The 21,050-nt window shown below is 37.5% G+C and overlaps 1 protein-coding gene across 3 annotated transcripts in view; it reads right to left on the bottom strand.

Annotated features, from left to right (window-relative positions):
* The window catches only part of EVC (EvC ciliary complex subunit 1), a 53,677-nt gene that overhangs the window by 18,663 nt on the left and 13,964 nt on the right, over positions 1-21,050 (bottom strand). For all 3 annotated transcript variants that reach the window (XM_027457403.3, XM_027457404.3, XM_038178252.2), the window contains 5 exons: positions 20,643-20,801; positions 18,844-19,060; positions 16,965-17,113; positions 13,090-13,188; positions 1,624-1,836 (listed from right to left, as the gene is read on the bottom strand). In XM_027457403.3, the coding sequence (XP_027313204.3) occupies positions 1,624-1,836; positions 13,090-13,188; positions 16,965-17,113; positions 18,844-19,060; positions 20,643-20,801 (837 nt within the window). The remainder of the gene's footprint in view (positions 1-1,623; positions 1,837-13,089; positions 13,189-16,964; positions 17,114-18,843; positions 19,061-20,642; positions 20,802-21,050) is intronic.

The raw sequence follows: 21,050 nt of genomic DNA, 5'->3' as shown, positions 1-21,050 counted from the left end.
CCAGATGACATGATCACCTGCCACAAATGTCTGAGCTCTCTTCTTTTCTAAAGTTGTGTTCTTTTCAGTAGGATACAAGTGTCAACTTATTGTTTAAATGTACATGTTGCTGTTTTTATACTATGAATGTGCCAATAAACGCACTTTGCATTTAAATGTAATACAGTGAGTTGCGTGATACTTTTTAAACTTGTTTACACAGGAAAATCTGCCAGCTTAGCCTTGGTGGAGTAATTGTTTCCCTGCACACTTTAGATAGAGTCTTTCTTCCAGTTTAGTTCAAACTACTTCTGAAAGGCCACATGTAAGTGAAAAAAGTTGCAAAGCCTATTGTCTTGAAGAATCATACATATTCCCACTAGGAGAAACCCTCTTCTAGAATTTTATCCCACACTTATCCACTTGTCCTTAGGAAAGCTCTGTCTGTTCCTCAGGCAATTTTTATGTTGAAGAATGCCCAGCTACAGTGCTGGTGACCCACAGACCAATGTGAAAGCTATGTGTCCTTGTTTAAGTGAATTTCCCTATAGCTCAGTAATTACTGTTAATGATGTCAGCAAATCCTTTATTTATTTTGTTTTGTTTTGTTTTGTTTTGCTTTATTTTCCCAGCTAGGAAGCCATCTGCTTTACATTATGAATGTTACAGTACACAGAAAGTATGGAAAGTCAACGTTTTATTTTAACTATCCTGTGCTTGGACATTACTGGAATATCTGAATTCACATACAATGAATTCAACATGCAGTGCTGTCCAAGGAACTATTATCCAGCAATTGACTGCTGGAGACAAACTAATCCTTTTAATCTCTTGAGAAGCAATCCCAGGGGTGCTGGTTTCTCCACTTGATACTTGTACATACTGTGTCCAATGATAGTACTGGAGGAATGCATAAAGTGTCTTTGGAAAAAAATTTTAGACTTGAGATCACCCCTTCTGTGGGGTTTATGCTTGCTGTTAAAGTACGTCCTCGCTGGCCCTGAGCAATGCTTGAGATTCAATAGGACAATGGAAGGACGAGGCAAAGGAGCCCTAACATGAATTTATTGCTGTTGGTTTTCTCCTCTGGTCTCAATGCCTCCTGTGCTGGACACAAACAGAACAAAGGAAAGGGATGTGTGCTTCTTCACCTCCTCAGAGTAAAGAGTAAGTTTTATAAAGAGTTGTTTCCAATTATTACAGTATTAATATAAAGAAATTATTAAGAAACATTTATCACTGTAAGGCTTCCTTTCCTGTAAACTGTACTCACATGTACTCTCTCCAAAAGGACCAGATGAAGGGTTTTTTTGAACTGTTTCTGTAGATGCTCAAGAGCTGAGGACACTGTGAAATCAGACAGAAGCCTTGCCAAAAAATGTTTATGTGCTGACAAAGCTGTCAAACACTGTGGACAGATGTTCAGTAATTATTCTCTGACTCCTCTATGCTGAGTCTACATGCACAGCATATATATTCACTTCATAATGCAGCTCAAACTGCCCATCCTGAGTCTGGATCTGTGTCTGGACCTGGTCTGTATATTCATACACAAAGTACTCCCCACAGATTAGTACCTTGACAATTTCATTCCATAGCTCTGTTTTCAGAACCTGGGGTCCCAAAATGTGATATGGGTCTTACCTTTTTTTCTTGTAGTAGCTGTTCCTGGAAAAGCTTCCAGCGTTTAAGATGGTGGGTGTCCCACTTCTCCAGCTGAGGGACCAAATTCTCCTGCCACTCCTCTTTCAACAGTTCACATTCTCTTACAGAGAGGCCGGTCACTACAGGCAGGGTCTGAAGAAACAGCTCATTCACCAACTCTGCTAAAACACTGGAAGCTTTAGAATACAGCTCCTAGGGAGGCAAAGGGGGACAAAATGAGGAAGGTGAGAAAGCAAACCTCATGACCCTTTGGAGCCATATGACTGCAATACTGTACAATGCCAGTGAGGGAACCATGTCCCAGTTAACACATTGGACCAGTAACCCCTAGAGATAAAATCCAATGCCAGTAACGCCTGAGTTATACCAGGTTTTGTAGATGGAGCCTGCAACAACATACATGGTTTAAGGCACATAAAGGCATTTCAAATGCAATAGTGGCATTAGCACAAGATCTTGAACCCTAACAGTTGCCCACGTGCAACTGCAATGCAACTAAGGTGTTGTAAATCCCATAGATTTTGTCTGTCACTGCCAAAAGAATCGTGTGTAGCACGACACCTCATAGGCATATTTTTAAAGGTGGTGACATAAAATGAATAAAGGCAAGAAATAAGGAAGAGTTAAAAAGGACAGTGTAACATTTAGGTAGATAAAATTGACACTAGTCATGTTAATAGTTGTTGCTCTGAAATATGACATTCTTCAGTACCTTCTGGAAGGGCAGAATTATTCAAATCCGTCTTGATACAGAACAGCTTCAAGCCTAAGAAAACAAACATCTTCTGTTTTTGAATTGCTGAGCCTGTTTCGTTCGCAAGAGGAGTTTGGGTGATTTAGTCAGATGGCATCGAAGCTACTAAATCTTTTCAAAACCTGTAATTTCAATGTCAAATACACAGTGATGATATGAGCTGCCTTTGCAAACTTGCTAGAAATTTGAGATAATCCCTGAGATAACTGAGTGCAGGTAGCTTTCCCTAGAGGAAGAGAGAAAACAAAGACATTGGAAAGGTCACACAGACACTGCAGTACTCCAGCAGTACGAAGAGCTGTTTTTGTGTGAGTTCACCATTGTCATATCAATCAAAAAAGCTTTATTGTCTGCGAGATTTTTCTTTCATTGTAAATCACTGTTAGCCCTCTTGAAAATACTTAAATTTATTTCTTTTCCTGTAAAATACAGCTAGTATTTTCAAAAACTCTTTTCAGCATTTCTCTTGCAAAACTAAGTCAAGCCTTCTAGCTGTAGCTTTCCTTTAAATATGTGTTTAATCACAGTCTCTTAAGTGATTAAAATCCAGAACCTCTCAAAAGAAGTACAGTCATATTTATCTAAATGTCAAAAACATTTGTCTGCAGCTCATACACATGAAAATTTCTAGTGGACAAGTCTGGTTTTGGGGGACACTGGTATAATGTGTTATTGTCTAAGAGCCCATTCCAATTTCTAGATGTGGTATCATAAAAATAAATAAATGAAGAAGGATGTTAAATTTGCAAACTACTACTACTCAGAAACAAGCAATGAACAGAATTTAGGCTGCACATTCAATCTGGCTCTGTGCATATGCCCCCTTAATGATCAATTTTGGCTTCACATACTGTTTCCACAGAACCTTTATTTGTTCAGTGTTTAGGTTTATCAATACCCATTGAGTGGACAGATTTTTAATTTATTTTTTTTTTAATTTTTTTTGTATGTCTCAGTTATTGTAAAATACCCAAGCTGTGCACTGAATACTAAATTATTATTTTCCTCCTGGGATCCCTGTAGGATGCTAATCACCATATTAATGAGCTGTTTCACAAACAATAAATAGCTTAGTTTAACAGCTCCCTGCAGCAACCTCTACTTATGGATAAAATCGAGGCACAACACTATCAGAAGTGTTCACTACACTTTCGAGATGAGATGTCTCATTTCTTCCACTCTCTTACTTGTTAAAAACATGCAGAATTTTATGAATCCAGCTCCCACTGACTTTGTTTAACCTCAGACTGGGTCCTGGCCAGAAATTATAGTTGGAGACACAATTGGACATCTCATTTCTGGTAACACTTCTCTCATTTCTGGCTATTGCTCACAATCTGGACATGACAGTGTCATTAGGGTAACGTCTGACTAGTGATATATTTCTCTATGCAGCGCCTTTTCTTACTACGAAATGGTTTGGCTGGCTGGGCTAGCCTGCTTAGTATGCAACAACTTCTGTCAAAAACCTAAGTTCTTTACTCTTTGGTGGTTTGGTTTGAGGCACTTTGTGGTCAGAGTGCACCCAGCGGTGGGGCTGCTCTGCTGCTGGAGGTGATACTGGAGTGACTGTGCTGGGACCTGCTTGGTGCCCATGGTTGCTGCTGCTGGCATCCACGCTGGGGCCAGACTCTGTGAATGCATAGAAAACTTGGTCTCACAGTGTTTCTGGCAGTGCAGGAACAGGGCAGCAGGGAGACAATGTTAAGTGACCATTCTGCAATAAACTGAAAATGGTTTTACAGGGAACTGCAGTCCAAAGAATTCTGGATACCTGTGCACAGACGCCTACGCTGCAGGTACTGAATGTAGTTATGTCTGCTCTGCTAAAATCTCCCAGATTAAACAACTAGACCAGGCACTGAGAAACACTGAAAAGTGGAATGAAATCTACCACACCAGTCCTAAATTATTGGTTGAAATGTGCCCCATACAGCACAGAAGTGCCTCAGGCTGCATATATCACTGCAAAAACACTATGCAGCACAGGTAGATTGTCTCTTTAATTATTCTAGCTACCAGCTCCTGTTACAACACGAGGCAGCATTCATACCATCTTCTTAACAATCTGTTTAGTTGTGGACCTGGTATAGCTTGTCAACACTAATGCAAAATGGTCTAAGTTCTTTCTGCTGCTGCTTTATTTTAGAATTCAAGTCTCTAAATCCTGGGATTTAACATAAAGATTCTATTTTTCTAATCTTTGTATCCCACACCACATTAAAAAAAATTATCAGTCTGTCTCTGTAAACCATCTCTTCTCTGAGCTATTCTTGTCTTTTGAGACAATTTAATTCTCCTGCCCTTACTGGGTGTTCCAAGATATAAAAAATTCTTTTGGGTCTAAAATAGTTCAGAGGAAGCCTAGTGAAGTCTGTGGCATTTCTATCGCAATCTCCAAAGATCTCAGGCAGGGTGTTAAGGAACTCTATTCTTAAACAAACAGAGTTCTATCTACAGCAACTAAATTGCTTTGCAACACATTTTGCTTCAGAACTGATAGCATTTCCCTGGCATGCTGACAGCCCTGTATTATTATTTACCAGGGAATCTTTTGCACAGAACCTAAAGAATGCATTTTGTTACTTGTCGTCATGCCATTTTGTTTAAAGATCAATTGAATAGCATTCTGCTTGCACTCCCTGCAGCTTCAAATTATATTGTATACTTACTGCTGGTGCTACCGGAGCAGGAACACAGATACCCAGGAAAACCGTTATTACATCTTGTTCCCACAACATGCTTAACTACATAACCTCGTTAGTGTGATGGGCAAAGCTGTCTTCAGATCATAAGCGCTTAATTATTTGCAAAATACTTCATGGTCCTCTGCTGAAATTGGTGTGAAAGGACAAGAAAGTGGGACTAGAAATCCAGGAACAGTTTTTCACATCAACATTTCCTTTAGAAAGGACAAAGCTGAGCAAATACATGGAAGACATAAATGGGACTGAGCGGTACGTACTTTTCATCTCACAGACGCTGCCAACAGGCAAAGGAACAGGAAGCTTGGTCAAGTGCTTTAAGTCCCTCTGAGAGTGATTTTCAACAGTACTGAACACTTCAACTTCTATTATAAATTCTGTTCTGTGCAGGACACAAGTCCTGCACTTACTGGTCTCAGCTGCAGTCTGGGATCACAAAATAAACCTCCATCAGTGACGACTATCAAAATATTAACTTCTCTTTAGCTGGTCACTGGGTTTTTTAACCTGAACACATAATAATATGTACATTACAGCCCATGCAGTCCAGCACAAACCCTAACATTACAGCATGCCCTACACAGAGAGCATATCACACACGTACAACGTGATGGTTATACTGTTTAATGCAGCACTTGTAGAAATGCAGTGGAATGGCTTTAAAAGATTGCGTAGGGGAAATGGTAAGTCTCCATTTAGGGAAAAAATGTGGATGTGACTTAATTCTATGAGTATGATTCAAACTAAGAAAATAGTTCAAAATATTTGTATTATAAGGAATATACTCTATGCAAAACAGCAATAAAGTCCATCTGAAACAAGGATAGTGCACTGCATATTATGCAGGCTATTTTCTCTAGGAAACGAACAAAACCAGTAAGAAATCTTACTGCTTGCGCATCTTATTTTTGGACTAGAACCCCTACAAAATAGTTCCTATAAACTTCCTGATATACCATTTCTTGTTTGTAGAACTTTTACTTAATGAAATTTATTCAAATTGATTCCATTAATAGAATAGCTGATTGCAACGTTGAATGAACCTGTTTGTAGTACCTGGCAGTCAATCTGAAAGCTTTTCAAAAAATCTCAAGAGAAATTCATCAAGCATAAAGAGATACCACAGGGTAGATGCAGAAATAAAATGGGCTGAGATTGAAATGCTGAGTGCATCTGAATTTCAAACAAGGCAGTAAATATATAATTTTGTCAAAAACCAAGGGAAATACACAGTTTATCAGATTTCACTACAAATCCAAAGATCAGTATTAATGCTTTCCCTTACAGACAAATGATTAAGGGTTCCTACATGCAGATGAGAATAAAGAAAATAATTAAATTGTGAAGCAGGAAAATATATTTAGACATGCTGGTTGTATTGTATTTTAAATGCCACTATCTAGGATTTATTATCTCTAAGAGGCAACTGCATAGTTATTTGTTGACTTGTGATAGTTACTTGTTAACTTCGGATACAACAACATTTCATTAAAATAATTAACATTTCTGGTTAAAGCTGTAGAACACTTCTGTACCTCACGTCCAAAGGCTAGGATACTTGTTTAGGGGGCAAGAGACTCATACTGTGTCTTATTAAGGAAATAAATTAAGTAGATCATACTTCCTACAGTAATTCCAAATGTTCTTGGACACAACTGGCCACTACAAGATACCTCCCATCATAAACTCAGGCTAAGTGGGGAAAAGCTGACTGCACACGTTTCTTCCTCTATTCCAAAAGAATAATTCTGGAATGCTAACTGCACCCTGCTTTTAAGCATCGACACCATGACAACACAATGACATGGAAGTCATCCTTAGGCACAAGCTAATAATAATAAAAATAAATAATAATAAAAAATACTTTGAATTCCATACAATAAAAATGGGACTTTGAAATTACAGTTTGCCCTCTCATTGGTCTTTGATTATTTCAGGAGGCAGTTTCAACCTTAGCTTTCTACCTTTTTAGAAATTTGCCTCTGAGATATGGTGATATCCTATACTAGATCAAGCTATCAGGAGACTATGAATCCTTACAGATACAAAATACATTTTCTTATGCAATAAGGCAAGAAGAAAACTTCAGAAATAAGCCTATACATATCACACACCCTGTATTTCATATCAGCGCATATGTTCATAGTAACTCTTTGTGAATACCTACAGCTGGGCTGAACTTCTTCAGCTTATTGCTGACTCTTGATTGAGGCCAGCCAATCGCTTTGGGCACCCAGAATGACCCATGTTGTTTGGTGATGAGATAGGAAAGGCTAATGGAAGAAACATTTGGGTATGATTTTACAAATACAATAAACGTTTTCAGAACTGTAACTGAATGTGCAAACATAGTAGAGATAAGGAGCTCAAAGCTTTGACTGAAATGACCAGACCAAATTCAATCCGTCCACCAACTCGGAATTAGAGTGAGTTCATGTGGTAAGAGTTCAATCTACCAGATGACACAGTCTTTCAACCTTTTTGTACCAAGTCACATGGCAAAATTTTCAAAAGTGAGCATTTGAGACAAGCTGTGGGTGACTCATCTTGATAAGAAGCTAGTGTTGAATAGCCACACATGCCATACACTCTATGAAAGCATCCCCAGCCGTATCTCAACTTAATGAAATTATATAAGGAAAGCAATGAAAGAGCGAATCTCTAAGAATCTGTACTCATCATTTTGACAGAGATAGTTTTTCCCCTCCTATTAACCGAGAAAAACATCAAATACTTTGCTTCAACCTCACATTCAATGTTTACTCATTCATAAAATGTTTATTGCCTTGCCTGTTGATAATACTCACTACTTAATAGCTTTTAATCTAAATTCTTGTGCATTTCTATGTTTTGTTAAGTCAAATGAAATAACATTCTGATGAACTGCTATCAGCAAAGAGGAATTATAAATGACAGTAAATTTTGTATTTTTATGGTTTTGATGTTAAGGCTGAGGAAAAATAATTACTTTACAAGGGACTATGTAATTCCCGTCCGTTAATTGATTTCCTTTTGTGTAATTTGCATGTCTGTTTTCTTAATAAAGAGCTGTTAACCACCAAGTTCTTTTCAGTTCTCCCTTCCCTGCTGAAATAAGCAGGTAGTTCAACAAAATAATTAAATAATTAAATAGAAATAAATAAATAGAAGGAGAAAGAAAAGATTAAAGGTTGGTTAACATCTCTCTCATATGCTAAACTTGAGACAGACTTGCAAGGAACTATTCATTAATCTTTTCCAGAGTTCAGGAAAAACAGAAGAGAACATAATGGGTATGGGGGGAGGAGGAAATGCTTTAACTGACCTGTGAAAGAAAATTACAGTAATAATTTTCCAACTCAAAAGCTACTCAAGCCAATACAAAACTGTTATTTTGACACAGTATCCCTTGTGTATGGGAAAACTCTGAAAACTATGTTTACTGAAAGTATTAGGCTAAGCCTTTCCATTAGCTCTGACACAATTCCTCCTTCAGTTATGACATACTGCAAGAATCAAAATCATTTGCCCCCCATTCCTCAACTTGACTTCAAAAATTAGTTACAGAGCCTGTGCTTAGACTCGAGACTACTTACCTACAGTGCATTATTTTAATCCACTGCTATGGCTGCAAAGTCCTACGCAATCCAAACACAACTCCTTCGTTCACTTCAGGCATCAACAGATTCCACTGACCTTAGTTAAACCATTTTAATTGATTTATTCATGTGTACATAAAACAAACCTACTCAATTATTCTTTGCAAACACAGTCAGCTTCCAGACCATTGCATTTTTATATATTTCTTCACCAATTTGAATAATTATTTAATGTACTGTAGCACTCCAGGGTATGGTAGTGCTACAGGGCTACATCTTGGTGAACTCACAAACTGTTTAAAAGATGAAAAAAATGAAAAAAAAAAAAAAGAGAAGGGCTTAGAAGAACATTGTGAGAACAAGATTAGGTTGTTCTCCCACAAGTCAGTGGCACTTGTAGTGAAGTGACATCTTTTTTTTCTGTACCTAGGATATTCACTTATTCATCCAGTACCTGAAATATTCTACTTATTCACAAAACTACATCTGTCAGGTTTGCTTTTCTGCTTGCTTATACTAGGACAAACCAAGGTAACTCTGCGGAAAGAAATCAAGTAACACTAGTGTGCAACTGAAGGAAGAAAGGAGGACCTAAACTTTTTATCACGTATAACATGGACAACCTATAATTTAAAGACCAAATTGCTTTTTTAGCTTCTTATAGGGAATTAGAGCTTTGGTGATTTGCTTTTAAACTACCACAAAGTAGCATTTTAGTGACTATCTTTAGATCATAGTGGCTATGATCATGTTTATGCATTACACCATCCTAGGAAGAGCCGTTAAGAGGTCTCTACAATCTGTCACAAAAACAAAATTATAAAAATAAATAAACACCACTCAACTATGTGGAAACAGCTGCTGTAAATGACTGCAAGTCAAACAGAATAAGAGTAAATACAGAGGTGATAAAGGTTTTTAGAAAGAATGGTAGAAATGTGGGGTGAAAAACAGAAAAAAGAATGGTGCTGAGGGTGTGGAGCTGGGCCTTGGTGAAGGCAGGTCTGAGTCTTGCCAAGTCCTCTTCCCTTGAAAAAAATGTGTAATGACCTTCCAATACAGCAGTCCAGGACCATGAGTTTAGGACCATGCCCAGGCACTCCGGTTTCTGTGCTTGACCAAGTCAATCTGTCAGGGTGCAGCTCTTGAGAACTTTGTGCCTTGGCTGAGCAAACAAAGGACCGTGCTGCTTGTGGGGACCATGAGGTTCTGCACACGCACTTGCTCAGTGTGGCCAGCAGTGAGCAAAGGGCTGGACAAAACAGTGGCCTGATGGTGATGGCTCTGCCGTCTTCCTTGAGGATTTCTTCTAGTTGATAATCTACAGTGCAAGTTTTGATACAGTACTTAAATAAGAGTGGATGGCAATGGGTACACAAGCAGGAACTTAACTGGAACCCTAAATCCTGTGGGTACTGGATGATATTAGATTGTTTAGCCCATAAAAAATAAGTAAGTGATTGCTTGTAGTCCTGGGCCAGCAGAGAATATGAGCTACTTGGTAAAGGGAGTATATAGAATAGCATTGCTAAATCATGGTTACAGAGAAGTTGTGATCTATGTAACACTTTGCTCCTCTTGGGTTTAGCTCCTAGTAGCACACCTTAGTCTTATTTCTCCTAAATCTATTTAATTTGTGTGTGTGTTGGGGCGCGGAAGCATAACTACCATGTGCAGCTTTGCAGGGCTAATTGTTATTTGCAACAACATAAAAATGGGTCTTAATGCTAAATATTTACTTCTATTTTTTTTCCACTCTGACTGTGTTTACAAATATATGAATTATTTTTTTTGAAATAATCTTGCAGTCTTTGGATGCCTTGAGGACCATAGGCTGAGGACTATTTATCTACATACATGAAGAGCATGCTAATGTGGCTCTACAGAGTTTCAAGCAGTTTTTCAGTAATATTACTAGGCTTCAGTTTCTACTGGAGGGATAAAAAGCAACTGAACAGAACTCTCTATTGTTAAAGTCTTTTTTTTCTAACTTATTTAGTAACACATGCTGAAAACAAGCATGAAAACAAGGAGATTAAGTGAACAACAGATTGTTTAAAAAAATCTTTAGTTTATCCTCTTCCTCGCTCGTGGTACAACATCAACAGCAGAGTCCAAACCCTACAAATGACTGCAAAGCAAATGACTATCAGTTAAACTACAGAGAGTACAGACCTTCCGGAATAACAACACCGAGCTCCGCAGTGTTGGCAGATGTGCCCAAAACAGCTGTTTCTACAAACTAGCTGTTTCAAACCCAAGTGGGACATAGCTCTTGCAGCCCAGGGCTGAATATTGCCTTGGGAGCATTGCTGGTACCAGCTGTTTAGTCTAATGTTTGCTTGCTTGGGTCTACTTGAGCTGCAGTCACACCACTGCACTGTGGAGTATCTCAAATTCTTTTTGCCTTCCCAGGAGTGTCTTGCCCTCATCACTGGAAGCAGTAGCTTCTCCCTAGCAGAAAGATGTAGAAATTAAGCAAAGAGGTTAATCCCTGCTGTTCAGGGAAAGGCTTCTGGTTGTCCAAGGTGCAGTTTTGTTCTGAAAGTGTTGGTGAAACAGAGGAAGAAGCAAAGGCATTGTGGTTGTGAGATGCAACTCCTTCCCTCAGTGTTAAATCTATGTTTGCTTTTATGCCCTGGGTAATAGTCAAATTGTTTAACTACTTCACTTCCTCATCTGTAGAAGTCAGAGCAGTTCCATTTATCTATAATAGGGCTATGCTCTCATATTTTCTTTCTAGCTTATGCTGCTTGTAAGGTATACTGAGAAGCAGTATGCCCTTCTGAAACAGTCTGTACTATCTGCATTTAGGGCGAAGAGAGTAAAGTGCAGTTGTGCACCATGTTAAATGTCACAATAAAAATGTTTTATTGTAAAAATAGCTGGAAAACAAGATTTGTGGACCCTCATCCAATAGATGCCAGTTGGATTACAGTACTTGCAGTTTTTCATGTCTGGCAATATTTGTATGGGTCTAGGAATAAAAGAGCAGCTGTAATATGGAACATAATGGCTTTGAGCTGAGTGAATTGGCAGAGTTCAAGTTTGTGCAGCTCTCCTGGCAACTTGGCAATTCTAGAAACACTTAATTCACCCAAACCAATTTTTCTTTAATGAAAAAGAAAACTTTGCTACACTACTGAAAGAAGTAGGATATTCAGTCTGGTTTTAGTGTCAGTAAAGCAGAGTACACAACAAAGGAAAGCAATATAATTTTACAAATGAAGTAAAACTGTGCAGGGGAAAAAAAATGTTTGGTCTCCAGAGGCTTCATGTGAAATGAGGAAGGGGCTGGAGAAGAAGTCAGTAACTCCGGAGAACTGAGCACTCACAGTAATATCAGCAGACATGCTGACTTAAATAGTTTTCTAGAATTAATCTACTCTGATTCATGGGCATAGCCCTCCAAGCAAAATTTTTCCTTCTCCAAAGCAGTAGTTTTTCTCAAACATCCTGTTGTTTGCTTTATTACATAAAACCATGGTAAAAAATATTTTTTGTTCTAAATACAATTTTTTTTTTTTCAGTTGAATTTCAAAAAGTGCATATGGACCAGTGCTAATTAAGATTGTGTGGGTATCTTATCTTGATGTTCTGGAGACTACAAGTTTCCATAACACCCTGATCTGGTCATAATTAATCATGACAAGGATCCTGTTGAGCTGTAAGTGATTAGTTTCAGCCTAATTAAAGGTCACTGCCAGATACGCTTTTAGTCTTCATCAGATAGATCATATTATCTTATTTTTTCAGTACAGACAGAAAATAATTAAAGATGACGCAAAGGAATGATGCATCTACATATTTTTCAAATAAGTAAGATCAAGAGGTGTAAAAATATTACTTATAACAAAGATCTGAACTTATTTCAAGGAACTAACTAGTGTCAAAATAATTTTTTTTGAGAGGAAAAAGAGATAAGAAAACTATTTTTGGATATGTAGTGAAGTTAACTAAGAATAGTATCATCCCGCCACGGTGTGGAGGAGATAATTGTCACTTAAACGAAGTCTCTCTCCTGATATTAATGCCAGGCATAGTATAGTCTAAATGTTATTACAGACTTTTCAGCCACTCAGATAGCACATTTTGGCAGATCATTTAGGTATTTTCTGGTATTTTCCTAACAAGGTTAGGAAACATACTGTGTTGGGAATAAAATGGAAAAGGCAAGCTAATGAAAAAGACTGCTCTGTTTCAATCTGTTTTGCCAACCTAGCTTTCTGGAAAAGCCACTTTCTCTTCTGCAATTCTCCAATTCCTCCCTGAGACCACACATTGTGTCATGGAGCTAGTGGATCTTCAGGATTATTTTAGTTAATAACATTAACTAAACATTATATATAATGTTTATATATAATTATATATAATGTTTATATATAATAACATTAACTAGAGGTGGTACCTTGTAGAGAACTGCAACAGCCTCTGTGCTCTCATAGTCATCTTCCTCTTCCAGTTCCCACTGCGCCTGCCGATGCTTCTCTAACAGATCACGGTAAGCCTAAGAGAAACACAATAGGTATGTAAGTGGTGTATTTAAGTAGTTGGAAATATTGTTTTAATAGCTTGTGATCCTCTCCCTCCCCTTTCGCAGCACTTTCTCATGTACCCTCATAATAATAAGTGGTTATGTGGAATCATAACCCAGAGGGACATGAAACTTGCCTCAGCACCTTAATTTGGGCATATCCAGTCTTACATATGAAACTCTACAGCCTTGGCAGTTTGGGGTACCTAATACTGGAAAACATTTGAAATCATCTGACTCGCATACTGCTTGCCTCTGTATGTGTATCACTTCATCACAGCCAGAACTGAGGTGCAGAATAACCAACATAAATATCTCTTGTAACTATCACACTGAACAGGACTTTTGCATTGGGGTTGATCATCATGTCCTGTAGAATGGTCAGATGGCTCTCCGCCTGAAATACTAATCTAAAACTTGGTCCTGGGTGTGAGGTAGACACTTGTTCAAGAGCAGTGGATGGACAATTTCAGTCAGAGACAAGGACCTGGCAGCTTTTCCAATACAATTTTTGCAAAAGGCTTTGCAGAGTTAGCAGAACATGCAGAAAATGGAGCACTTATGATCTTCTTCTGTCTCTGCACAGCAATCTTCTCTTGTCATAATGTTCCACTTGCTGTTTTTCCTTTTTTCTTCCCCAATATCTGAAATACTTCATAGGTATCTGACAGGTACTTTTCCCATTCACAGAGTGGGGGAAAAAAAGATCCAGGATCTGATTTGCAATAGCAGCTGGGAAAATGTAAGGTGGGTTTTTTTCTTTACTGAAAAATAAATTACTTTTTTATTTAGAAAAAGAGAAAAAAAAATTAAAAAAAAAAAACATACAAAAAGAAGAGAGCTTTAATATGTTCCTGGTGCATGAAGGAATACAGCTTTGCATGCCCAACTGCATCCTTTCATAACATTGCCTAGAATGATAGCTGAAATGAATGCCAGAACAACTGCCCATTCCACTATCAGCAGTGACTGAAGGCTGTGACACAGAACATCTGTCACTATAACATATGTCACTGGCCTAACTGGGCACTAATGAGCCCTGTGCTAGTCCAGGGACATCTGTAGTAGCCATACCTGCAGCAGTGAAGACAGGGTAAAGAAGAGAGTTCATGGTTCATGACTGGGGATCCTCAGGCAGACTGTGGTACTAATGGGCTGCAACATTACTAGACATTGGTTGACAATGAGGCTGCAGAGTAACTATGGCCAAATGAAATTAAACCAAATGAAACTATGACCAAATATTCTTGCTGGTTTTGTTTTGGTTTGGTTTGGTTTGGTTTGGTTTGTTTTCCTGTTTGTGTGTTGTTTTGTTGTTGTTGTTGCTGTTAAACCATCCATGACACCATTTCCCTTTGGCTTCATATTTCTTACCATTATTCTTCCAGCCAACATCTGCTGCTGCAGTATATGATATTAAAGGCTTGCATGCACACAAGTTCATTTATCCCATTAAACCTGAATAAACTCAGTCAGGACAGAGTCAGCTTCTGTCTTACTATCAGACTATTATTTAAAAAAAAATAAAAATATAAATAACCTATGCCCTAAACCTTTATTTTTTTTTTTGTTGGAACACACTATTCTGATTACAAGACCTTTGTATTAGACTTTCAAATTGAAAAACTGAAGCTCCAAAGATGCAGTAACGTGATAGAGGAGAATCTCTGTCTAACTGGGCTGTCTTTCATAACTGTGACTTATATATCCAGTGGAGGTAGGGCTGAACAAGACTGGCTTACTATAACTGGAACTTTTTGGCTTGGGTGCTTCACTGGATGATTCCTATATTTTCTGCCGATAATAAATAAATAACAAATAAATAAATAAATAAAATGCTTTTTTTTTTTTTTTCCAGTGGAAACATAGATGAGGTAGACAGAAGGATGTGAGGACTCTAACCCTTACTTTATAATCTGTCATTCTGTCATATAAAAAAACACAAAACAGTTGCAGCAAGAAAATCATTACCATCCAACTTGTGTGTGTGTTCAGAGAAACCAATGTGAATAAAGTTCACTGTAAAATTCACCTTCCTGATTGGCAACAACTTCAAGTCCATCAGAAAGGTCAGTTACTGTACAGGCTGCTATGAGCCCTTTGATGGGGTGGCACTGGGAAGGCAGAGAAAAAAGTGCATTTGATGGGTATTTGATGGCTTATGGTGATGATTCAGGCCAACTCCTTAACTGCTGGACTATCTATGAAACTTTGAACCAGGTTTAAAATAGCTCCTCAAGGTTAATGGGACTGTTTGTGCAAAATAATTATTGGACTATTAAAATCAAACTAGGGAGCTGCACATATACATATTTTTCTTACTCTTTAAAGAGTCTGTAGACTCAAGGACCCATCTGTTTTAGGACAAGAGGGGCTCTCCGTTGTGGAAGTAGAAAGACCTACATTTCTGTCCTTTAATACTTGTTCTCAGGCATTTTATAACATTAAGAATTGTGTTCTGTTCTGCAGCATAAAGAACAAATTGTTACTTCTGCACATTCCTGATTAGCCTGACATAAGCAGCTCGTTACTCTACAGTTTAACTAAGTGTAATTGTTAGCTTTCTAAGGCATACAGAATAGAGCGCTTCCTGCAAGAAGCTGTGTGGCTGTAACTTTGTAGGGGAGAGATTTTGACATAATTTCTAAGCTTTGTTTAACTAAGTTGGGATGTGTCAAGGATGTTTGTGAGTGATGTATATAAAGAAAATACATTCACAAGCACTCAATGGATACAAAAATGTGCGACAATTAACTGTCTCAAGGTATAAAATGACAAAGAAGTAAAATGTGTTTTAGTATTTTAAAGTGCCTGAAACCTCATTTGTCTATATGTGATAGTAAAAGGGAGTTTTGAAGAGAACTATGCCAGACAGGTGTGGCAAATAAGAACAGTAATGGCATTATCTAATTCATACAATATAGAACTTGGTGTGCAGTACAAGATTGCATTGTTGAGAGTAACTACCTTTGACAGTTTGCTACAGTTGGAATCTGGGTCTTCTCATATAGCAATTTATCAAAGTTATTAGATTTCATCAAAATTTTAACACTGCTGGATATAACAACTTTAACCTGAAATTATTTCTTTTCATGAAAATTGACCATTGATTTTTTTTATTTTTATTTTTTAATAACTTGGGTCTATAGTTCTCAGTAGTTACAGGAGTTTTGCAGCTGTCAGCGTTTACAGCTGAGAGCTCTGATTTACTACATACATTCTGAACAGTAACAACAGAGATATTTTTCTCTATAGAAAATATGGCCAAGAAAATATTACATTGGTCACTGTATACCATATTAAATTATCTATTGCAAACCTTCTCTAAGGTATCCTGCCAGTGTTCATAATGAGTTTTCCCTCTGCTTATGTGAAATTTAATAGCCTTTTGAGCCTCAGTAACCTCACTCACAGAATGCAATTAGATCAGTACAGTCCGCTTTCTTCTATAATGTAGGCCAGATACTTTCATCCTGAGATTTCCTGTATTGAACCGAACAGAAAGTATCTAAGCAAAGGATGTTTTCTACATGCAGTGTAGCATTAACTCCCTTTGACATTTGGTTCCAATGTGACAATGTGGAAGAGAACACCCTAGGCAAGCCTATAGACAATAGAATGTCTTTCCTACCTTTCCTACCTGTGCTACTGTAGATGATTTTCAAGAGAATCCTCAATTTTTATGGAACTGGGAGAAATCTGAAGCATATATAGCCTTAAAAACTAATATAACATTTTTATGTGCTCACCTTAAGAAAATCATCAAAATTTCCAGTATGAAAGGTTTTACTAAGGAGACTCTCTTGTTCAGCTTTCTGTTTGCATTTGAACTCTTCTCTCTTCTTTGCACGACATTCCAGCCTTTTCAGCATCAGGTCTTTACTTTGCTGGATACATTCTGGAACATAAAACACCAATGATTAGATACTGTAACTCCACAGGGAGAAAGCAGCATCTGCTACTGTCACACAACATAAGCTCATGGAAAGCTGTTAGTAAACAAAACAAGAAAGTAATTACCAAACAGGATTTCAAATTTGTTTCTTACTCTGATGGTCTTTCTAGATGCAAACTTTTGGGTTGCTACATGGGACTTTATCAGTTTTTTAGTTCACTACCATCCTACACCCTCCCCTTCACTGGTTTCACTTCTATCTAAAATAAGGAGTTCGTTAAATAACGCTCTTCTGCATTTAGGGTTTACTGACTATAGACATTTTATCATCATTTATAAACACTGACTTTACATAAAATCAAAGCCTTGATAGAGATATTTCTGCTGTGGAACAAGAGAAACTTTACAAAACAGAGGAAAAAAACAAGCAAACAAACATAGATATAAGTTGATTTTTAAGGAATGTTAGTGGCTGAAAATATGCGAAGATGATGAATTAGGCATGCCAGTTGTAGAAATAAACATCCATAAAATAATCTGTGACATGAGTTGTTTGAGTCTGTGAGTACCAGCGAACTGTTCACATTGTTGATGCTTTTCAAGTGGAGCTAGTCTGTAGCATGGGAATTTTGAAGTGGAAGGGGGTTTGAAGCAGGTGACCTCCAGAAGTCCCTTCCAACCTCAAATATTCTGTGATTCTATGAATTGCTAACCCTGAGATAAGGCACAATTTCATATTCAAGGTTAGTGATGATATATTCTTGCATGCAGAAAGAATATACCGCAACAAGAATAAATATGTTCTGACTATTCCATTCACTGAACTCTAACCCTGATGCTGTCCCACTAAAACAGTTTTCTATAAGTATGCCCATGAGTAGTAGATATGGTTCTGAAAAAAATCTGTGAGAGTAAAACACTTCTAAATATTCTTCTTTTGACTGAACAAATACTAACATGTTCCATGAGTGTTGATGGGAATCACTGAGTCTATTTCAGAACCTAATGAGGTACTGAAATCACTGAGCCTAATTCAGCACCTATTAGAGAAGGTGGGGATAGTTTTGCAACATAGTAGACATTAGGTAACACTCAAAGTGACACAAAGAAGAACCTTAAATCAGTAAGACAGATGAGACTTCATTACAATTGCATACTTTACCGCTAGGCAATCTGAGTGGTTGTACAAGGAAGAAGAAAAGACTGTTTAGAATACCTTAAGTCTGACAGAGCAAAACAGAATAATTTCTAAAGATAGTAACTGTTAAAATTATCTTCTTACAAGAGTGACAGCAGAACTGTTTTTGTGTACCTTCTCCTGGCTCCACATGGTAGAAATAATAGATCATAAAACAACATTTTTCACATATCTAGGTATTACTGTCCCTAACGTTAGCCAGTATCACCAACAGTGTCAAGTACATAAACAGTAAATGGAGAAATCTTAAAAAAATACTTGCAGCAGATGTGACTCTTCTTCAAACTTCCAATTAATGAAATAAGATATAAATTATATGAACTGCAGATTAAGTACAAAGCAATGCCTGGAACAAGACTTAGAAGGCTTAAAGCCAAAGTCCACCCTTCACAACAACAGAATTCTTGGCCAATTCATCAATGTTTTTAAAACAGAGGGGTATAGGGCCAAAGCCGTAATTTTTGTACAACTTAATAAAATTATGACAACTCATACCCAAATTAGTTAATTCATGACCTCCTGTCTATGTACTCACCATTAGTGAAATGTGCTAGTTGTTCCCAGAATGCCTTGTGCAGGTCTGTTAAAAGTTCTTCCTTTTGTCGGACTGAGAGATTGTTCTTTACAGTTAAATGGTCCAGAATATTTGATACAATATTTAATCTACACTTACACTCTTCTGGTATATAGAACTTCAATGAATCAATCATTTTCACCATAAGCTCCCAATTAAATAACCTTTCTTGAATGTCCTAAAACAAACAAACAAACAAACCTGTTAAGAAACTAAGAATGGGTCTTTAGCTGTGCTTGTCCTTTTATTAAATTATTCAACTCCGAACAATGCAGAAACCTCGGGAGGCTTCTCAAGACCACATGGATAATAACCTTGATGTACTTAAATACTTCAGAAAATCTTGACCTATTTAGGATAGCAGCAGGTTTTAGTTCACATTCACTTGACAAAGCAAATCTAAAACTACTGCTCTTTTCACTACCTGCAATGTCAAGATGTTAAAGAGGGAAAAAAACAATAACGAGTTTGCAGAACAAACTCAAATTCTCATGGGGTAAAGACAGAGAAAAGGACAACATGGAAATCATTGACCTTTTTTCAAGATACTGTTGTTTTTTTTTCAAGATACTGTTTTTTTCAAGATTACATGCAAACATGCCTTTATTTTGAATTGAGAACACATATCTCATTTTGACACTGCTGGGATTCCATCAAGTGTGTAGTTAGCTGGAGTTCAGTAAATATACGAAAAATGACTGTAACTGCCTATGACCTAGTAGCTTCCATTGCATTATTAGAGAAGCCCAGCATTACAGCAGAGAGCAAAATTTCCTTTGTGAAACTGGAACTACTTTAGACAATGATATAAGGTTGGAAAGAGCATGACAACTACTCTACTTAGTGGAGACACACAGACTCTGACTTTGCAATGAGATGCAAGTGTAATGGTAGTGACCTCAGGTCGGAGTATTTGCTCTATTTTGTATCCAAACAACTCAGAATGCCCACTTGAAAGAATTACTGTACAAAAGCACAGTGTGGGTCAAGTGTTAGCAGCTGCAAAGATTATATTCATATATGGCCAGCTTGGTTTACTTAGCTGCAAAACCAACAAGTTAATAATCACTGCATCTTTTTATTAGTTATCAAAATAAAGCTAGCTATCCACTTATTCTCCAAGTTACTAGAAAATGCAGTGGGACAGATTCTGATTATACTGTTTATCTATAAATTCTAGGTGACTCTTTCAGTATCTCCTAAACAAAGCAAAGCAAAGATATGGATAAGGTAACAAAACAAAAAGCACAGGGTTGATGCACCTGTAAGTGTATTTTTCCTTCTTAAGACCATACTCCTAAGAGATGCTAAGGGTTTTCAATTTCAGTTAAAGTCACTGGACACAAAGAATTGCCCTCAATTGACAATCTCAATCTAAATGAGAATTTCTCAGTCAAAGTGTAATAAATATTTTGAAAGAAAAAAAATATCCTAATGCCCATGGTAATGATTCTCCCTCACACTGGATCTAATGCTATTGGCTCCTGGCTCACTGGCTGCATTTATATCGTGCACACCACTTTTTCCTAACATGACCGCCTAAACGGTATTTTGAGAATTAGAACTGACATGGAGAGAGCTCACCCTCCTGTGAGTCTTTATAAAGTGCAACAGAAGCTGAACTCTGCAATGAAGCTGAAAGACACATAATTGGAGTAAGCATTCTGAAGATAGGACCGACAGACTCTGTACACTTGCATCATGCTTTGTGTTCAGATTGATTAGAGATTTCTCAGCTTTCACTTATTTTTGTACTTTACCATTGCCTGCAAATCCTGGCATTCATTTAATAAGCCTTCTACTGCAATCATCCTCTCGGTCAGATCCATCGTTATCTTTGTTGCTTTGGCACTTGAGCATTTTGATTGGTCCAAAAAAACCTGCTGGGCTTTGTCAGTCTGCTTCCAGAAAGCTTCCATCTGTCGAATACAAATCAAACAACAATCCATTTTTCCCTCATTAATCATCTAGTATTTCATTACCCCGAGAGGCATGAGTCTACTATGAGATTCAAGTCACTGAAACTACACACAGCTTTCAGTGTTAATTACAGTAGAAAGCATTATCCTGAGACTATTTACCGTATGATGATACATGTATATGTGTTGATGGCACATAAACAGTATGTTGTATGTTTGGCCAATCCTCGCTTTTTTCATTGGAGGTCA

This window comes from Anas platyrhynchos, chromosome 4 (assembly GCF_047663525.1).
Source record: "Anas platyrhynchos isolate ZD024472 breed Pekin duck chromosome 4, IASCAAS_PekinDuck_T2T, whole genome shotgun sequence".
Classification (NCBI taxonomy): Eukaryota; Metazoa; Chordata; class Aves; order Anseriformes; family Anatidae; genus Anas; species Anas platyrhynchos.
This window is presented reverse-complemented; position numbering and strand designations above follow the sequence as displayed.